The sequence below is a fragment of the Brachycentrus maculatus genome, unplaced genomic scaffold (genome assembly GCF_059751285.1).
Source record: "Brachycentrus maculatus isolate JH-2025_06_01 unplaced genomic scaffold, ASM5975128v1 h1tg000195l, whole genome shotgun sequence".
In the NCBI taxonomy this organism is placed as follows: Eukaryota; Metazoa; Arthropoda; class Insecta; order Trichoptera; family Brachycentridae; genus Brachycentrus; species Brachycentrus maculatus.
The window spans coordinates 282,040-303,582 of record NW_028280946.1 but is presented as its reverse complement, the minus strand read 5'-3'; the positions used below and the strand labels follow the sequence as shown (position 1 = coordinate 303,582).

Below are 21,543 nucleotides of genomic sequence, written 5' to 3'. Positions count from 1 at the left end.
AATTATGTATTTTCCTATAAATAATTTGTAAACTTTTGTCTTGATTTTTATTGCTGTTTTAATTTTTAAAAGTCGTGTCAAAGTCCATTATTCACTATGTTCATAGTTCATAGTTCATAGTATGCAGTACATATAAGAAGCGCTTATCAGAAGTAGTTCAGAGCATTTATGTGGATAAGTGCTCTGAGCATACAATTCGCCTACATTTTCGCAGTTGTTGCAAGTAAAACTTCTTCATTTGAGAAGTTATCCAACTGAACCGGTTGCATCGGAGATTTGATATGATACCAAATTTTAGTAAGAACTCAAAGCTATAATTTGAAAATACAAAATCGAAATGTTGTTTCACATAAGTATTCAAACTAGTAAGCTATAGCCGTCATTTGTTGTTTTTACGATGCAGTCAATACGATGCACGTCAATATGATGCACGTCAATACAATGCAGTGCCTTATGCACCATTGAGTGCGGATAAGGGTTAGAAGAAGAAGAGAAGAAATCTAACGAGGCCAACTCTAAAATTCACAAAAAATGATACATTTTTACATTTTTTCCAATGATTCATAAATAATAATTTTAAAAAATGTTCTATGATAAAAATTATAAATTTCTTCTGACCTTTATCTTTACCAATGGTGCATAAAGTATTACATCAACTTAATTCAGTGTTTATTTGATCTTACAAAGGCTGGGTTAATTTGATCAGTCCTGTACTCCAGGATAATTTTAAATATTTTAGTGAAAAAATGATTTATATTGAGCTTGGGATCTCACGTGTGGTAACCAAATTCTATTCACTTATTACTACATTATGGATGCGGGAACTGACTTTAGTCTCTATAATAGAAACAAAAAAGTACAATGTCAGAGACAGATTATTGATAGATTAAGATTTAAATAGCTGACTTGGAAGCTCTTTTATGAGGTAAGTACCGTAACTGAAAAATGTTACATTTTGGCGAGGATACCAATCTGTTCCATCATCACCGGATTTGATCGATCAAACTTTGCATGAATATCTGGGATGAAATTTTCTATCCACTGTGTTGTATTTTCCAACTTGGCTGTATTAACATGGTACATGATGCCTTTCTCACTAGAAGGAATAAGACAAATATGTTAGTTGTCAGTCATTCTTTCAATTTAAATATCAAATATAAATAAATTGTGAGTGCAAATATTCAATAAATTGTGTAGGTTAAAATACATCAACAGTTTTTTTTTCACATCCTCACTCTCCAAAAGAAATAGTCAATACATCAAATCGCATGTGCTGAATGTGACTATAGTAGCGTTTTGTTAACTTATACGACATTTTTTTAAAGCAGTAGATAAAATTAATTGTGTGTAATGTTTTTAAAATCCACAAAGAATTGTCTTACTGCAATTGTGACTATTTTTCTAAAAAAATTACCATAATGCAGAAAAGAATTATATGAATCCTCTTCTATGATGTCATAACTTCTATGGTATCACTTTATTTTTTAAAAAAATCACAATAATATGAGAGAGGACTATGAAAATATTAAAATTTCTTGATGGATCTATGGATTTACCGAAGCTGTTTACATATTGATTAAATGTAGATAAAAAATCTGGCCAATTTACCTCCTTTCTTTACGAACACCTCCTTCAGCTACTAATCCCTGTATGCAGTTTAGAATACAGTCTAGGGACAAGCAATATGGGTGCGTGTCCTCCTTGTTGGTGAGCTGCCACTCCAGGGACTCCTGGGCCAATCTCATTGCTGTCTTTTCTTCTATATCACCTGTTTGCTGAAAGAAAAATCATTTGAACATATTAATCATAAGTCGGTCTTTAATTTTATGGTTTCAAAGGTATAATGCACATTTACTAATTTTATTTATATCTTTTCTTGCAATGCATTTTCAATTAGATAAATGATCAAACGAAAAAGAGTGACATGCGGAGGCACAAACAGATCAACTACAAAAACAACAAGAAGAAGATAAATGATGTCTAAAATATATTTTTTAAAGTGGTACATAAGTATAAAAGAGGTACTTAAGTAAATAATTACATGTAAAAGATACATAATTTATCACGTATACATACTTAGGTATAATTTACATGTACTTTTTATGCATGTTACATATTTTTAAATGAGTTCCACTTTTCTTCTTCAAACCCTTACCTGCACCCCAGTGGTGCATAGGGCACTGCATCATATAAACGCAGTATTATCTTGATCATTAAGGAAAGGTGATTAGCCATCCGCTTCAGGTATTAGTCCAGGGTAATATTGAACAAACGTTAGAATGAAAAAATCACTTTTATTTATTTGACCCCCCCCTTGGAGTCGAACCCGGGACCTCCAGAGCGGTAGCCAAGCATGCCGACCATTACTTTACGGAGGCAGACAAACACATTGTAGTTAACTTGAACAAAAAGTTTAACTTACTTTGACCAGGATTAAACACACTCTATAGAGACAACTGAGGAATGGCCAGGCAAGCAGTCTTAGTAGATTATTAAGGCGGTCATTTTCACCTAGAATATATTTCTCCCCATTGAAACTTTTTATTTCTTTTATCCCGTTTGCCTCAAGTAAATACTGCAGACTTTTATCGAATTCCTGTAAAAAAGTTAAATTACAAAGATAAAAATAATTCATGTTGGTTTGGCTGGTACTTGCTCGCACTTCATTTGAAATTAGAACGACTTCAAGTGTGAGTTCGCCAGTAGAAACCTAATAAAACAAAAGTACCAATTAGTAGCGATTTTACCATACTCCGCAATGGACAAGTCGTAGTGCTCTGCTACTCGTTTTATTTATAATTATTAAAATTATTAATTATTATTAAAAAAATTCTTAGAATTTCGCGACACATCAAAAACTAACATATGGACCATTTAAAAAAATTGTACCTAATAATTATTTTGTATATTCTACATTTTCAGAATAGATAATACATATTATGCATAATACACATAATACATAATACATATTATGAAAAATAATTTGTCATCGTGTATTATATAAATTGTGTATTATGTGTTTTATATGAAATACATAGTGAAAAAATGTCAAATGTCAAATACGTTGAATTTGATCGCGACACTCCTGTATCCGGCTCACGGCACACCGGTTGCGGAGCACTGACATATGTTATTCTCAATAATTACACATTTGCGATTTTGCAGCTTCAAAAAGAACTGCTGTCTTGAAGCAGAAATCGATAGTTGATATTTTTACTAAAAAATAATTTAATACTAAAGCTATTTGTAAAACTAGACTAATAAAAATGATTAATACTAAATATACTCTTTCTTTATCAATTATGATTTTTTTAATTGTCCGGATTTATCCTTATACTACTACATCCATGCTCAATTAGTTTGAATAATCAAGTTCTACTGTACGTATATTTAAAAAAAAAGTTTCATATACCTTGGCCTGGCTGTTATTATTTACAGGAAACTCGTATCGTAGGAGATTTCGTAGTCTTGTATAGCTTTCCCATAAAACGGCTGAAAATAAAGGAAAAACTAGTTTTTAGTTCACTAAAAATCTTATAAGAAAAATATTTATCTTTATATTGATATCAAAACATAGATGAAGTAGAACATGGAAGCTTGAGTATTTGCAGGGCTTGTGACCTGTTTAGTAAACACAACGTCCCCCTCCTGATCCCCACCTTGTCACGGTGAGGGGGCTGCGTGCCTCGGTGATTCACCAGGCTATGGCTGTAGTCTAACTACCAGAAGGGTCTCCCATGCCAAGCAGGTTGGTTAAGAGAGGCCAGACGAAACGGGAAACAAGGTTGAGCCGACCTGTTGAAGGGTCTTCGGACCTCAGGCCTCGGGAGCGCAGGGCCAATCGCTCTGCCTCCTTAAATTATCTAGATTACGTTACGTCCACAAAGTAGTAAAGTTACTGGTTTAAGTGATTACTTTAAAGACGTGTAATATCCAACATTCTACCAATATTGACATATGAATGTTACACAATCCCAACTAGCCTATGACATTATTCAACCGCCTTAGTTTGTTAAATTTTCTATTTTACATGGTCTTACTTAAATAAGCAGATTTCTGTGATTAAAATTTGTAGTGGTCTTTGAAAATCATTTGTGTAGGGAGGAAAAGGAATCTTTAAAGCCATACCTTTACTAACAGAACTGTTGGAGATAACAAGGTGAATAATTGAAGAAGATATAATCCAGTGTAGAACAGGATTAACATAAAGTTGTGTCATAATAACTGGTACGACTGCCGACATGGTGTGTGCACTCAGCTGGTGACCTGCAACCAACAATATGATTATCCTTCCATTGTTAAGAAAAATTTAAGCATTTTATTGTTTTCCACACTTTCCATGATTACACTTTGTTATGCTTTTGAATTATTCATCTTACATTTCTTTTTCGAAAAACAATTCTTTATAAATGTGCAAATCCTCTAACCTTATAGTTATTTTCTATGTACATAGATCACAACCTTGTTTTATAATATTAATTTACTAATTTATAATTCAAATCTGGTTTTGATATTTGGTCCCCTCAATTTCGAATTAATTGCGTTTACTATGCAATCACATGGGTGATGTACAATAAAGAGTTTAATATTTTTATCATGTCAGGTATCATTAATCAATGTATTGAAATTTCGTTTCATAATATTATTAAGTTTTCCTATTGATGTCCGTAGTTGTATGCATATTGCTCTCCAATTTAAAGATAAAGGAATTTACAATGTTATGTCTTTGGTTAATATTATAGGACAGGAGAGGTTTCCACTAATTAGTAAAATATATATTTAAAAAAAACACTGATATACCTTTCATTCTCTTTCTAATATCATCCGTTAATAAAAATGGATCACTGTTTATAAGTCGTAGTTTGCCATTCTTATCCGTTTTGATCAAGTTACTGTGGATTAAGAAGGTTTCTCTAAGATCTTTCTTTAGGCTAGCCTCATCATAGTCAAAAACATTACCGTCGGATTTTCTAAATACTTCAGACAACCAGATGATTTGTTCTATCAGATCTTGTTGGGCGAGAGGAGCGGAGTTATGGAGCGATATTGTAAGAGCCACGGAAAGTAATTGGAATGTAGTAACAATCGCCTTTTGCTGTTGCTGATAAACTATTTCGTGAGACATATTCTGGATGAGGAAGTTTTGTTCTGGAGATATTGACTGCGGTTCTATGGGCCTTATTGGGTGGATGGTTTTCGTGAGTGACCCCCCGAAGAATTTCTTAGCGGAGAATGGTTCGCCAACGTTTACGTAAATGCTGCCAAAGCAATCACTCAGGATATTTAAGGCTCGGAGGAGACCCTAAAATGTAACAAAAAATAAGGACATAATAATAAAATCCATCTCTGCATTTAGTATTGAAAATTAATTATATTTGAAAATATTTAATCGAATTAATATAGTACGAAGAATTTACAATATTATGAATAAATATTATCGCGATGTATTCCCGATAAACATTATAGAACCGATAGCACTTTGAGTTATCTTAAGCTATCAGTTTTGTCAGAATAAATAAATTTAGATTTTCAAGTCGGTATTACAAATAGTGTACTAAAACATTAATAAACTTTGCGAATAAGTCCTCAGATGTCACTATAGGTCCTATTTTTTCATATTTTTTAATAAATTTAATAGTTTTTTAATTATAAATACAAAGTATTTGATTTACATGTTATTTGGTTTACTTACAGAAGTTGTCTCTTTGGGTTTGGGTACGCCGAGCATCTCATATGCAAATAATCTTTCTTCTAAAACTTTATCATAACTAATATTAATCGGAACAAATGTTATATCCGATACATCATTCGAAAAGAGAGGCTCCAGAACCATTGACATGAATCCTATAAAAAATAAATTGTGACAGTTTCTTCTCAAAAAGTAGCATTTCATTTCAAAACCTAAGATGGGATATTATTCTGAAGACCATTTTTTTAGTATATTAACGTAAACATGACTAGTATTGAGAACTACAGATGTTCACATAAATAAGTGAAAATAAAAATTATATTTTCACCTGTGGATTAGAAAATCTATAGTTCTCAAAACTAGTCATGTAAACATTAATAAGCCCAAAAAAGTAGTCTTACATTAGTGTTTTTTTTTAATGAATACCTATTGGATATTATATTGTATGTATAAATATTTTACTCACATACTTAACAATACAAAATACATTTATCAATAAAAATATCCCGGCAACACAATAATCAGAATTAATGTGTTAATATTTTTAAATTAACAAGTCTATTTATGAAAATGTAAGCACCATTGTCATCTCATCTAAAGCATAAAGCACGATCTTGTGGACATCTTCTTGTTTTATTTTTATAATACATTTTTTTTATCAATTATTATAATTTTTCATTGGTTTCGCATGTTCATACCATTCAATATGTTAATTAAAAGTATAGGTATCATAAATTTCCTTCCCATCCTCAAAATCAAAAGTTTCCAATATCGGAATAAGTAAAGATTTTTAACCTACCATATTTAGGCGCCATGCTCTTTCCGCTGCGACTTCTAGTTCCTTCTATAAAGAACTGTACTGGCGAGTGATGGTGTGTTATAAGCGTGCGTACATATTGCCGGAATACTGCTCCATATAGTTTGTCTGTAGCGAAAGTTCGACGCATGTAGAAGGCGCATGTATTCCGCATTATCCTGCCCATACCAACCATTGCGTGGAAATCTGTTAAAGCATAGAAAAACGTATCAAAAAATGATGTTTTTTTTTTATTGATAAACAAAAAATCAATAATTTATTTTTCATATTTATTGTGACATCTGACATTATGTTGTCTGCAATGTTTTGAAAAAACTTTTAGAGTAAATTATATTTTTCTTTATTATACACATACGCTCACAGGGTTGAGAGCCCATGATCTCCTGCATAATAAAGTCATCATTTTCTTCAACAATTTTTGTATAGTGTACATACAAAATATTTTTAGTAATTATCATTTCGTCACTCACCCATTCCTGCGGCCACAGCAGGTAATTCAATATCATAGAAAAAGCTAATATATGTCATTAAAATGAAGTCTCCGTAACTTCTGTGTGTTGGCACAAACACCACTGGATTCTGACCCATGGAACCTTTCAACTGAAAAAAAGTAAGCATAAATTTAACTCCAGTCATGACATTCAATTATTTATAACAGAAGAATAAAAAGCCAATTTGTACAATTATAATAGTATGACGAAAGCCTGCAGTCAAAATGAAAATCTTATTAAACATTTAGTATAAATTCAATGATGTTGAGAGTAATGCCAGAACGGTTGAAAAAGTTCACCGCGTGGGATTTTAGCACAAAAATGTAAAAAAGATAACATTTTTGTGTAAAAATATTATTGTAATACTTTTATTTTAAAATTTATAAATATGTGTATATCGGTCACCGATGCCAAAATCTTCTTGCATACATTATAACCAAGTCAGACTTATGAAAGTATGCAAAAAATGTGATATATAGATAAACATTATGATGGATGACTATTAACCAGGTGTGGTAGTATGAAGTGCTTAACATATTTGTATCTCATAGATAAAAAGTAAGAAAGGGGTAAAGAGTCTCTCGCCTATAATCTCCATGTTGATAAATACGTAAATACCTAAAAAATTATCAAATATACAAGTCTGACTCATAATATTATTGAATACAATTCATTCTCCTTAATCCTTTGGGAGAAGGTATTTCTGAATAATTTATTTCATAAACTGCAAAAAAAGGCCATGAGGTATTTTACAGAGTTTTGACAGAATCTCATAGTTCATAATCATAAACTAGACCATAATTTAACTCTTGCTCATTCCTAAACTCTGCCTTTACCATTTAATATATTAGTGCTAGATGTCCGGCCATAATAATACATAATGAAATACAATAAGTAGAAGATATTTTTTAAAACAGTTTTCGTCTCTGGAGTTACACATACGCTGCAGTTATACTCAAAATTGTGAAAACTAAGCCAGAGTGGTGGATTGAAGACGAATCTTTTGTAACACAGAGATGTTCTTCATTATTTATTTATTTTAAATCACAATTATTTTTTAGTTAAGACTCAATAATAGTATCACTTATAAGATTTTTATTAATATCTGAACTAAGATGAATGTGCTATTTAGATGGAAACACAAAAGTCAGGGTATTTACAATTTTTATATCTATGTTGAAATATCAGTAAAAAAAATAATAACAACCCATCCAGTATTGTGTAAAGATTTCAGGTGTCGGGTTGTGGTCCTGTGGTTAGTGTCGCAGACTCTTAAGTCAGAGTTTCTCGGTTTGAATCCACTCTGCCACAATTTGATACCTATTTCTAATAATTAGCCACTTAGGCTCACAGAAATAGTATGAAATTGAAATATTTGTGTAAATTATAAAGACACAAATATTACTCATTTTTTAAATAAAAAAAAATTGAGGATACTCAAAATATTGGTAGAATCATTGGCATTTTTTAGAAATATATTTACTTTAAAAAATATGGCTACTACTAAAATATAACCACAGATATTTGTCATATGTACATAGTATGTTTATGCTAAAATAAAAAGAATAAAAAAATTATCACGATGATAAACTAAAACTAAAATGACAGAAACTAGCAGTGGCAATTGGTGGCATTTTAGTTGATCTTGGGAAGAAGTTCCCTAAAACTTCAGAAAGTTTTATTGCTAATATAATCTCAGCCATATAATAATCACTTGAAAGGTACATGCGTAAGAAAGAGACCTCCTGGATGAGAGTGAAGAGTGACAGAACTGTGTATAGTTTTACAAAGTATATTTATCAGTCCGCTAATTAAGAATTGTCACAGCTTGCCTTTATTAAGTCTATGATCAAGATAATATTGTCTCAATAAAAATAAGTGATTTTTAACTAAATAACATGTTTTTTTTTATCAGTTACCAGGGGGTTAAATTTAAAAAATATTATTTATCAAGTTCATTGGCTTCCTATACTATACTGATAATGTAATCAATTTATTACAAGGCCGGATATTTATAGTAGAAAATACTGTTACAATTCAATTCATAAATTAAAAACAGTCATAATGAGTTGTAATTATTTAGATGATTGATAGCACTCATTATGCAGACATGCAAATAAGAAATTGAAATATTGCGAGATTATTATTTTTGACACCTGTGGTTTTTTGTTATCTTTGTTTTAAAATGGAATAACTTACTGCGAATATATTTTGTTCATTGACGAACACACTGGTGTACATTCTGCACAATACTTTAGAGGTAAATACTCCGAGCCATCGCACAGTGTACATTTTTCTGTCCAGACCTATTTCTTCCAGCATGGAAATCATTTCTTTCTGAACCTCTGCTTTTGATTTCTTCAAAACAAGACATAACTGCAAAAAAATATGCATATATTGAACTTGTAACAGTTATTTGAGAATAAAAGTATTATACATGTGTGAGTTAGAGTCTGAACACGAGATTGATGAAGAGATATTTTTACTTCATATCGCTCACTCCTTTTAAGAATGACATAAATCAAAAATCGTCAATTTTCAGTTGTGCGTGTTTTCGGAATGCCCAGAAAATGTTCTATATCCCAGCAAAAGCGGCATATTTTTAACATAATATTTACCCTCTACAGTGCAGAAAGTGTTGTTTTTGCATTTTGAAGAAAAGGTATTGTTTAATTATTTTTTTAGAATATATTAAATATTTTTCAAATGGAAAAAAACATTCAGGTTTTACCTAAAAAGATCTGTTGCACAGTAAAAAGTTCAATAAGTGGCTTGATATTTATTTTTAATACTTTGCATTATATTTTTAAACTTTAAAAACGTTCTCCTGAAAAATCAAGTTTTTTGATTTATGACGTTCTTGAAAGGAATGAGCGATGTATGTGTACTTATGAGTAAGACCAATTTTCAGTTTGTTATTGTCAACATGACTAGTTTCGTAACTAGTTGAAACTATTTTTGTATAATTAATTTAATATAATTTTTTTTTAAGTGACAATTTAAATTATTAAAAAAAGAATGTATACATAATTAATAAAATAAATTCATAAGCAACACGGAAAAAATAATAATATAAATAATTTTTACCTCATCCAGTAACTGATCTAGTTTTTTGCTCTGTGCTGTAAATATTTTAAGTTGCGCAGGAGTAAGGATTTTCACTCTATATGCTGGTTGGGGCTGCCAATGTCTCGTCATGAACCTGACTGCATCATTATTCACTCTCCGGGGTTCTACGATGTCCTTGTAATTTCTTAAAATCCTCTGTTTAGACATCTTGGAGTTTGCCGTGCGAAATTTCTCTAAAAGAAAAACATAATGAACTACTCATGTATATTGATAAAGAATTTTTCAAACTCCGAGTGAATGGTTCCTTATTACATTGAATACATACAAGTTTCAAAAACCATAGCACGTAATGGGGATGTTCAATCATGGGTAGTGAATGTTACACAGTATATACAATAATGTGATCACTTAAATCAACCAATGATAGATCACAAGAGGAAGATCCCCACACGATGCACTGATCAAGTTAAGTCAGCAGCAGGCACCCTGTGTGGTTGGAGCACTACGTGCAGCACAGTCAAGGGTTAACTGGAGAAGAGTCGTTGCTTCCACAAGGGTCACAACCCTCAGTAATGAGGAATAAGACAGAGAAGTAGAAGTCCTGAAAATTACCCTTTGCCTTGAGTCAGAGTTTATATTTTATTTATATAAATATTTCATTCCATTGCGTCACAACTCATTGAAAATCATTTAAAATAAAAATATTTGAACATTTAATAATAAAACAAATTTTTCAATAATAATAAAATAAATACATCTAAGGTAGGTAGGTACCCACAAAATTAAATCCATAAATAAAAAAAATTACTCATTGTGCTGTACATAAAAAAATCTAATTGAAAACAAATTCATGTGTCAAATAGATAGCATGATCTCTAGCAGTCAGTAAGAATATGTGAAAGTTTTATTTTGATTGCAAAAAAAGAAAACTAAGCCAGAGAGCTTCATATTTATTTTATATAAATATATATACAGGCTGCTGTATACGTGTTAAAATTTATATTTGTGAAAAATAGGAGAGAAAATTAATTAAACATTAAATGAATTAAATCTTTCCATTCAAAATAAACTACACTTTTGGTGACTATAAAATTACAAAAAAACTATCACAAATTCAATGTTATAGGGTAAAGTGTAAATTTACATTGGGAGACTGTGTAGAGAATTGACTAGTGATAAACAGAGAGAATGTTGCGCTTCAAAAGTTTGAGCCGTATTAGAGTGACAATATTGGCGTATCTGGGGTTAATCTCAGTAGGTTGGATGATTATTGTGCTACGATTACAAATATTTGAAATGGAAAAACAACCTGACAAGGGGACACTGCTTCCAGTATCACCATATATCATTGTGGATCCATTAATGAACATTTCATATGCAAGGCACAGAATCAAAATGCACAATCGGCAGCAAATTATAATCAACGAAAACAAATTTGGGCCTCTTCAGAACAGTTCTGTAATTATTGCGATACAGGTCCACAGGAGGATAATATTTTTGAGACACTTAATAGAATCATTAGCTAAAGCAAAAGATATCCACACAGCACTGTTAATTTTTTCACATGACTATTACGACGAGAGCATCAATAACCTTGTGCAAAGCATCGATTTCTGTAAGGTGATGCAAATTTTTTACCCGTACTCAATACAGGTATATCCTAATCTACCCGACAGTTTAAAAGATATCACAAGTATTGAAGGAAACAATGTGGATACAACGCCCCAAAATTTAAATTCACAAGATGTAAAGCCTAACTTGGCACAGATCAAAAATCATTGGTGGTGGAAAATCAATAGAATATTTAACACCCTTAAAATTACATCGGGTCACAATGGCCTCGTCGTGTTTTTAGAAGAAGATCATTATGTGGTCGAGGACTTTCTCTTTATATTACGGTTAATGGTAGAGACGGCGGAAAGTAAATGCGAGGACTGTAATATTTTAAGTCTCGGTTCCTATAAAAAAAAGCTTGATGGATATAACAATGACCAGGTTACGGTATCTCCTTGGAGAAGTTCGCTTCACAACATGGGCATGGCATTGAGGAGAGACACTTGGAGGAACCTATCAATGTGTGCCGACATTTTTTGCAGCTTCAAGGACTACAACTGGGACTGGTCACTTCAGAGAGTGCTGCAGGTATGCTCGCCGCCTGTCAAACTTAAAGTCCTGACCATTTTAGGACCTCGGATTTACCATATTGGAGAATGCGGGGTACACCATACAAATGAAAATTGCAATAAGGGGATAGAAAAAGTAAACAGGGATGAGTTACAAATGCGGCAGTACTTATATCCAAAAAAATTGTTTATAAGAATTAGCAAGGTCACTGCAGACAAGAAAAGAGAAGGGTTCGGTGGTTGGACCATCAGTGACCGTGAACTGTGTCTAAACATTACAAGAGAAACAAAAATAGCTAACAGTATTAGCCAGAAAAACTTATCAGAAAATGAAATACGTAAATAGGTTCAAAAGTAGACATTTCTTGTATCGATACATACAATAAATATTATAAAATTTAAAAAAATTAACCTTCATCGTCTATTTATCAAATATAAAAAAAGAAAAATCTTTGACAGCAGCTATAAATGACTATAAATATTTAATTATAACTTAATTATAATGTCTACCGGTTTCGAAGCTAACCGGTAGACATTATAATTAACTCATACTAAAATATTTATAGTGATTTTAAAACAAAGTTAGATTTCGATTAAAAATTTTATATTCTTTTAATGTTTGAAATAAATAACCACAATTTTTTATTGTATTTTATTGCACTCAAACAACATGCACATATAAGACAAATATGAAGCATCTTTTTATATTAACCCTTACTGGTCCAATATCAAATCTCATTCGACATCAATTTTTTGCTCTTATATCCCATGTCGGATATAATTCGACATTTTTTTCATCATTAGTATTATTCATTTAAATTCCAAGCTTACATTTTTGTCACTCGTATCTATTACAACAGTATGTGGAGCAGAGGACAAAAGATTTTTTTCAAATGGAATGTAACTGTCTACCTAGAGTTTTTTTTTTAATTTTGGGGGACCGGAAAGGGTTAAGAGAAAATGGAAGTCTAAGCAGAACAGAACGTTACGACATGGCATTGGCTGGCTATTTATTAAAATACTTCACTTAGATATTGGTGTTTTGTATTTATTATTAGAAATGGATACTTAAATTCTTAAAAGTTTGATAATTTTTTTGCATAAATTATTCTTCTTTTTCTGTGTAAGGGTGCAGATAAGTGTGATCATAACCGAATAAAATAGTGCTTAGGGTGCCGCATTGGAACAATTCATAATAAATTGAATGAAGGTAATAAGTCCTGCACTTGAGATACCAGATCGTGAAAAAATAACTAATACTTATTTTGATTTACGATTCCCTCTCCCCCGGAATCGAATCTAGGACCTCATGCACGGCAGCCAAACGCCTCACCACTACACTATGTAGGCAGACTATTCTACCATAGTAAATAATTTGAAGGTCAACAGAATAATGAGAAAAAGATAAAATGTTGACACTAAACACACGGAAAGATTAAAGGTCTCCAGTAAACCCATTATCTACTAGTCAAGAATACAAAATGAATTGCTTTAATACTTTGTAAAGTAATCATCATTCCATTATGTAAACACTTATTTTATATTATTGATAAATAGATGATTAATGCGTTGTTGGGTAACATGGTTCACTCTCATACTAAATCACTAAATTACTTATATAATAAATTTAAAAAATACATGATATAAATATTTATGTAACATAATGGAAAGTACGAAAGGCTTGGGGTGCTATTCTAGGAAATTTATACCCGGGATGAGATTCCATACGGAATTTAACCCTTTAACTACGAAGTGTAGATAAAGGGTTAATTTAATTCGATAACTTTAATTCTACTTTTAGACTTTCATTTCTTTAATGACACTTTAAATCGGTTGTTGATCCATATTATCAAAACTTAAAAGTGGCCAATTAAAAAAAAACATGTTTTGTTACTGAATAAAACAAAAGTCAAAGTTATTTTCGCTACATAGCTAAAGGAGTAAGCTGTTTTGTAGTTAAAAATTAAATTTGTCGTCCATCAAACATGTTTGGAACTTTTTCTCAGCATGCTCACGATTTGCCATACAAATTTGGATTTTAACATTGCAAATATGACGATTTACTTTGCAATACCTCTTCCTGTGTGTGTTGACATTTCTTGCTTTCAATTAGTATTGGAAGCTATGATCCCCAAACATAAACTATGTTTATCGTACTCGCAACCATTTGAGAATATTGTTATTGAGTCATTGTATATATTCGAGTGTGGATAGATCCCTTAACAGTATGCCATTGTACTATACATTGAATGATTTTGTGTCAATAAAGTAATATACTGAAAAAAACATTATTTGCATTTAAATATTTTTTCTCCCAAACAACATTAGGATTGCAAAAGACAAAACTGAGAAAAAGCATCAAGAAATTTATAAATAAACCTTGGCACACATTTCAATTATAAAAATAATAATAATAAATCCAAATGGTCTAATGAAGTGGTACATGCAGATTTATACTCATATTAGATATTAAATTTCGGATTATTCATATTAAGTGTTAGGGTGCGGGCCCTTGGTTGGTGTCGCGGACTCGCGGAGTCAAAGTTTCTCGGTTCGAACCCACTCTACCACAATTTGATACCTATTTCTAATAATGAGCCGCTTAGGCTCACAGAAATAGTATGAAATTGAAGTATTTTTGTAAATAATAGAAAAAACACAAATAGTTCTCTTTTTTAATATAAAATAAAAATAAATCTGTACTTAAGTCATATTAAAAAGTTTTATGAAAATTTTGTCTTCGATTCACATACATATATTCAAATTTTGGTCTTACCTAGAGTGTGAATTTCAAAAAAGTCTACAAATATTTCTCTCACAAAATCAACTCCTCTCAAAGTTTCCATTTTTATCAACTTCAAAACACAAATAAAAAAAATTAACAACACCACTTTTTATTTACAGTTCTTTTTAACACATTAAACAGAGAGAGACAACAAATTGGAATGTTTAAATGTTTATTGTTTCACACAATAATATTTCCACAAAATAACTTTAGTTATTTTTGTAAATGGAGCAACACTACACTACACCATATTAATTAAATAAATAAACTAGATGTCATGTTTTTCATTGACAGTAAATCACTTGCAGATAAGATAAAGGACCAACAAACGATACTGTGAAAACTAAACCAAGTAGAAAGTGATCTAATTCAAGTCTTGCTTCAAATAGTATTCACTCGAACTTTAATCTTAAGCATACAAATTATTTTATTATGCTGATTCATATACATTAATAAATCAAACCAGTATGCGAATGTATGCAGCAACGTAAATAACAATCTACAGGTGGAACATATAAGGAGTTCCGCAAAATTCACATGTATTTACATCAAGTTTTATGAAAAAAGTTTATATGTATTTTAATTACATCAAAACGATCCATATGCTATTTAATAAATTTACAAAAAATCAACAGTTTTTTTTAGGTGGCAGATATATTTTTTAACTTTAAAGATTTACAATCTGTGTCAAGGAATTAGTTAAATTTAATTTCTTATAAAATGTAATAATTTTTTTTATTTTCATTTTTTTCTTTTTGTTTTGCTTCACTCATAGGGCATTTGTGCACTACACGGAATTACACGGAATTTTACCGTCCGGCACGTCAGTTAGCATATAAAACGGATGATTGGCTTGGATTGGTTTGTACTTTTGTCCATCTTTCTTGGGATCAGTGCTCTTGATCGATGCGTGAACACGTTGCGCGTAAATTCGATCACGCTAAACCGTCGTAGTCGCTTTCATTTTTCAAAACCGGACTGCCGGACGGTAAAATTCCGTGCAGTGCACAAGCGGCTTTACTGTTTGACATAATTTGAATTCATAAGTGAAACGTTACACAGATATGTTTGTCAAAGTGTATGCTAACAAGAGTCGATAGAATAGCACTAAAGCACAATGTCACAAAATATATTATAATGTATTGTACAATGGCATGTGTGTGTCCAAATATTTAATAACTGATAAATTAACTAATAAATTGTGTTTTTTTTATATAATCGTTTTACTACTATAATAAAATAGAATACAGTTGGTCTCGGTTATACTAACCTAAGAAATTATGTTTACTCTTTAAATTTTTATCACAATAAGATATTGATTAGCAACTCTTGCTATGTATATGCAAATATGGCAAACTGACCGTCTATTGAGGTTAAGACCATGAAATCAATCTATGAAAAGATACAAAAGGAAAAAAAAAAACATAGAGAGAAGTGCGGTTAATACATTTCATGGGAGTGTGACTTTTGTCTATATAAATGCAGTGTCAAAAGCTACCTTTTGACTGGTAAATTTGTCTACCAACTAGTTTTTTCTGTAGAAATTTCCAAAAAGTACAAAAAAGCATTATATTTGTTCAAATTAACATTAAATTAATTTTACTATTTTAATGTACACTGTTCTTAGATTTTCACCTGTCAGACAATTACTTTTAGAATGGAAATATTAATAATCTTTCTTTAACCCCAGGTGGTGCAAAGGATATTGCATTGGATCGACACATTGTTAACTTGATCGTTAATTACATTAAGGCAAGGTGATTGCTCCCACGGTTCTGATTCTTGGATTTAGGAATGGAATATATCTGATGGGAGACAAATGATAAAAGCAAAAAATAGCAAGTAAGAAGAGGATAATAATAGTTATAGCTAGGGCAGTCGCGATTGCACACCCCTTAAGTAAATAAAATATTATTAAAAATCCTTATTAAAAATATGTTAAAATACTAATTAAAAGTTAAAGAGTCGAGTTGTAGCCCCATGGTACGAGTCGCAGGCTTTAAGTTAGATAATCCGGGTTCCACCCCACTCCACCACAACCTGATTCCTATTTTAAATAATTGACCGTTTACGCCTACGAAAAAAGTCTGACATTGAAATATTTGTGTATAAAATAGGAATACAAATATTTCATGATTTAAAAAATATTTCTGATACACGTGCAAATGAATGATGATTTTAAAAAAAATCACGCCAAAGCATTGATTTTTTGAGTCCATTTTATTCCCACATTTTTTTTGCATCTTATTTACTTGGTTACAAAAGATGTAGGAATATCACATCTTTTTCGCATCTTATTTACTTGGTTATAAAGCAACACAATGTCAATGCGTATCTCGATTCCTCAAATTACGCCATAACCTAGTTTCACTATACAAGCATGACATAGCCAATATTATTTGTACCAAGTGTGATAAAAACAATAACAAAAGATAAAACAGTACTAATATATAAATGTATTTACATTACAATGTTATGCAATCGTATAATGATAAATAAAATGATAATGGACACATTTATGAGTCTGCAGTGCTAACTAGGGCATTTACAATAAATATTTAAAATAATTCTACAGTATCTACTCAATGAATTAGGGCCACGCAGAATTTCGCGCAATTTCTCAATTCAAACAGGAATAACTCAGAGAAAACCTTGAATAAAACAACATTGAATTTTATTTACACATGAACACTTATTACGCTTAAATTATGCATATATTTTCATATAAATATAGTTAGTATTTAGTATTTCCACCTTTGGCAGAAATAACTGCCTCAATTCTTTTTGGCATACTTAAAATGCACTGTTTTATCATGTTTTTTATTTCTTCGTCTTCTGACCAAATTTTTTGAATATTTTTTTTAGACAGTCTACTGTCGGATTTGGAAATGAGCAAACCTTATTTTTTAACATGCTCCATACGTTTTCTATAGGATTAAGGTCCGGAGAATTTCCAGGCCAGGGGAGCAAAGGCAGATTTTTGTTAGACAAAAATTTTATTATTGATTTAGCCCGGTGGCAAGGTGCCCCATCCTGCATGAAGGTGTATGGACCTTCTGTTGGGTCGAGTGTATGGTAGAAGGGCAATAAAATTCGTTCGAGGACCTGCTTATAGGAATTTTGGTTCATTGTTCCTTCCACGAAAAACAACGGCCCAGGTAAATTGTTAATAATACATGACCATATCATTGTTGCAGGGGGGTGTTTGATAACTTTTACCACACAGGCCTCATTGTAACGTTCCATTGGTGTTCTCCTGACGAATCGACGGCTCTCTGTCACGGCTTCTAACCGGCACTCATCACTAAAGATGACCTGAAAAATAATGAAAATTTAAGTTTAATTCAAATATATAAGTTAATTTACTAAAATGATATGTTGAAAATTCAATTTAAATAAATACCTTTTTCCAATCATCTACCGAGTAATTTCGATGTAGCCTGGCCCATTTTAATCGATCCGCTTTCATTCGTGGTGTCAATTTTGGTACTTTTACAGGGCGCCTGCATTTCAGATTTACTTCGTAAAGACGTCGCCTCAGTGTTGATACCGATATATTTATACCCTTTTATTCCAATTTTATTTTTAATGTTTTTGCTGATGCACTACGGTTTTCTAAGGCACTTTGAACGATTTTTCGATCAGTCCTCGGTGTTGTTTTTCTAATCCTACGATAGTTCTTCCGCCGATTGCTGGTGGCGGGTGACTGATTTTTTATTGATTTTGAAATTCTGTCCACTGTTTGACGAGAAACGTTTTCTTTTTTTGAAATTTCTCTATTAGATAGTGTTCCTGATTTCAGTAGCACTATAACACTAGACTTTTTTTCCTCAGAAATGTCTTTACTTTTTCCCATTTTGTCCTTTTCAAAAAAAACACTTGTGTTTACAAAAAAAAATTATACTTTATGAACTAAAATTAAAAATTAAGTTTTTTTTACAAGACACGATAACTATATAACCTCTCTGAACAAAACAACAACCAGAACTCAAGAAACTTCACTAATAAATGAGATAGGACCATTTTTTGAACTTTCAACTATCTGTCTACCTGTGCTAATTAGGGACCTTTCTCAGAAAAAGGGTTTGAAATTTCGTAAAGGCTTAAATAATCCAGGTATATTTTACATATTATTGAAGGTAATTTACACGACATTAGATGTCAATAGAAAACTTAAAGTACTTATGTAAAATAAATATAATAATCCAAAAGATTTCAGAGTATTCAAAAAAATAATGGGTGGCCCTAATTCATTGAGTAGATACTGTAATGTAACTTTTGTTTAAAATAACTATAAATATTTTATTATAACTTAATTAAAATGTCTACCGGTTTCGAAGCTAACAATAGTGATTTTAAATTTACATTTTAATTATAAAATGAAAAATCACAAAGTTAGTGCTTGAAATATAAATTATTTAATAAATATTTAAAAGTTATTAATCATAGTTAATAAATGATTAAGTTTGTACATAAGAGAAATATTTTTAAATAAAATATTATTCAAATTTTTCGGAATAGAACACTTATTTAAACTTTTTTTTAAACTGACTTAATTTGCACCCTCTCTTAACCTGTCCACTTTCAAGTATTTGAAGAACTTGATTGTGCTTTCAGTAACAAGTTTTCCTTAGTCTTTTTCTGCTTCTACTTCCAGCTACATTGATTCGCCTTATAGATTTATTATAGTGTTCTTTCCTCACCTGTTTATATCACATGTCCAAACCATTTAAACACACTATTCTTAATTTTATCTTTAATGCTCGTTTACATCTAATTTATTCGCGATTTACTAACTATTTTCTGTCCAATTATTTGATTTTATCCCTATTCCATAGGTTTCTACAAAGAAACCATAATTTCCTTTATATAAATTGGCAAAAAAATCCCAAATTTCAACATACATTTTTAGAAAGTCAAAATCATTTTGTAAATTTAAAACTATTCACCTAGTTATGTTTTTTACCTTAAATTGGAATATTGCATTGCTAATCAAAAACAACAATATTAAAATCAGGTTATTGAATATTATTATCCAAATAGTATTTTAAGACGCATATTCTTTTATTTTTTAAAAGATAAATATTTTAGTTTTTATTATTTAAACAAATATTTCAATTTCATACTATTTCTGTGCGCCTAAGCGGCTCATGATTACTAATAGGTATTAAATTGTGGTGAGTAGGTTCGAACCGAGAAACTCTGACTTAAGAGTCCGCGACACTAACCACGGGAACACAACCCAACACAATGAATCCTTATTCACATATTTTTACATCGCACTTCTATTTTATTATAATTGCTACCTCGTACTGCTAATTTAAAGAATAATATTGATAATTTTTATATCATTGTAAATTCCAGTTACCACATAAAAAAAAATACCCGTATTACAAACTGTGAGCACAGTACAAATAAATGTATAGTTTTCCAATTACTTTTTCATGTAAACAGAAGAAACCCTGATATAAATCTCGTATTTTACTTTAAATTGTATATATTATACTAAATAACCTTAGCGCATCGGGATTTTAAAAACAAAAATAAAGAATGAAACTCACCGATAAGTCCACTGTTCACTTGGTCATTTTAACATTTAAGTATCAATTTTACTAGTGCTAAAGTCTCTGCTTTAAAATAAGTTGCAGAATAGTGAAAAAGGAGGAAAAATGTTGACAAAAAACTATACTTCTTTGCATTGACAGTACGAGGTTGACGTTTTTGACTTTGACAATCGTAACGTGTTAGAAGAGACAGGTAGCACATTTTCTACATAAGATGGAAAGAAACAGAATTCGTTTTAGCGATATTCGCAGCTTAATTTGAAACGCATTTCAAATGAATGGCTATTAGATGGGATGGATCCTATTTGACCCTGAGGTAAGTATTTACCTGTCCACTTAATTTGAAATGTTTAGTTTTCTCTCGTGTAAATATGTAAGAATGATCTTTAGACTCAGCGTAATACTTTGGCACTAATATAATCTCTGGCGTAATGTCTTTCGTGAAATAGCCGGTTTTATTATATGATTTACAAAATCGAATGATTTCAAAATGAGATATAATAATTAATTTCTGGACTTGCTATAATTTTTGTTTTTCACAAAAAATCTGCATGATGTTTTTTCGCATGTTTATTAAAAAAGAAAATTGCGTATTTTTTTTAAAATAAACATTGTTTACAATGAATAGTAAGCATGAAATAAATAAATAGTTTGATTAAGTAATTGTTTGGAATAAAAAATTCACCTCTGCTAAGTTTTAATGCAAGTATCTTTTTATGTACTGTTTATCAATAATAATCTTAATAATTGGAACACGTGCTAAAATATTAGATAAAGATTATCTTAATTGCTCTTTATCAAAGTCATAATGTTATTTAAACAGATTTTACACATTGTATTTTTTCTTGTATTTTATTTATTTATTTAAAATTCATGTACAGAAAATAAATAAGTTGATTGGCGGGCTTATTGCTAAAAAGCAATATCTTCCAACCAACCAAAAATAGGCTAGTGATATTGGTCAAAACGTTTGATACCATATATATATAGCTGTTTGCAATCAGA

The 21,543-nt window shown here is 30.8% G+C and overlaps 2 protein-coding genes across 3 annotated transcripts; one reads left to right on the top strand and one right to left on the bottom strand.

Annotated features, from left to right (window-relative positions):
- Nucleotides 1–691: 691 nt before the first annotated feature.
- Nucleotides 692–20,697, bottom strand: Gnpat (dihydroxyacetone phosphate acyltransferase). 2 transcript variants are annotated; one of them, XM_088262964.1, is made up of 12 exons: nucleotides 20,536–20,697; nucleotides 10,085–10,299; nucleotides 9,197–9,373; nucleotides 6,977–7,106; nucleotides 6,489–6,692; nucleotides 5,693–5,844; nucleotides 4,801–5,302; nucleotides 4,129–4,266; nucleotides 3,413–3,492; nucleotides 2,423–2,596; nucleotides 1,609–1,775; nucleotides 692–1,096 (listed from the first exon to the last, which is right to left on the bottom strand). In XM_088262964.1, the coding sequence occupies exons 2-12, from the start codon at nucleotides 10,271–10,273 to the stop codon at nucleotides 949–951; spliced, it is 2,061 nt and encodes a 686-aa protein (XP_088119090.1). In that variant the 5' UTR covers nucleotides 10,274–10,299; nucleotides 20,536–20,697; the 3' UTR covers nucleotides 692–948. The 2 variants fall into 2 exon arrangements, with proteins under 2 accessions (XP_088119090.1, XP_088119089.1); XM_088262963.1 differs by lacking the exon at nucleotides 20,536–20,697 and adding an exon at nucleotides 14,966–15,161.
- Nucleotides 10,881–14,445, top strand: LOC148307672 (alpha-1,6-mannosyl-glycoprotein 2-beta-N-acetylglucosaminyltransferase-like). The gene has a single exon (XM_088262987.1). The coding sequence runs from the start codon at nucleotides 11,255–11,257 to the stop codon at nucleotides 12,533–12,535; it is 1,281 nt and encodes a 426-aa protein (XP_088119113.1). The 5' UTR covers nucleotides 10,881–11,254; the 3' UTR covers nucleotides 12,536–14,445.
- Nucleotides 20,698–21,543: the final 846 nt, after the last annotated feature.

Excerpts from the sequence above, each read along its gene's own strand:
- LOC148307672 (XM_088262987.1), top strand. The coding sequence starts at position 11,255 with ATGTTGCGCTTCAAAAGTTTGAGCCGTATTAGAGTGACAATATTGGCG.
- Gnpat (XM_088262963.1), bottom strand. The coding sequence starts at position 15,035 with ATGGAAACTTTGAGAGGAGTTGATTTTGTGAGAGAAATATTTGTAGAC. Across the intron at positions 9,374-10,084 it reads TAGATCAGTTACTGGATGAG|TTATGTCTTGTTTTGAAGAA; the intron begins GTAAAAATTATT and ends ATTTTTTTGCAG. Across the intron at positions 2,597-3,412 it reads ATAATAACAGCCAGGCCAAG|GAATTCGATAAAAGTCTGCA; the intron begins GTATATGAAACT and ends ACTTTTTTACAG.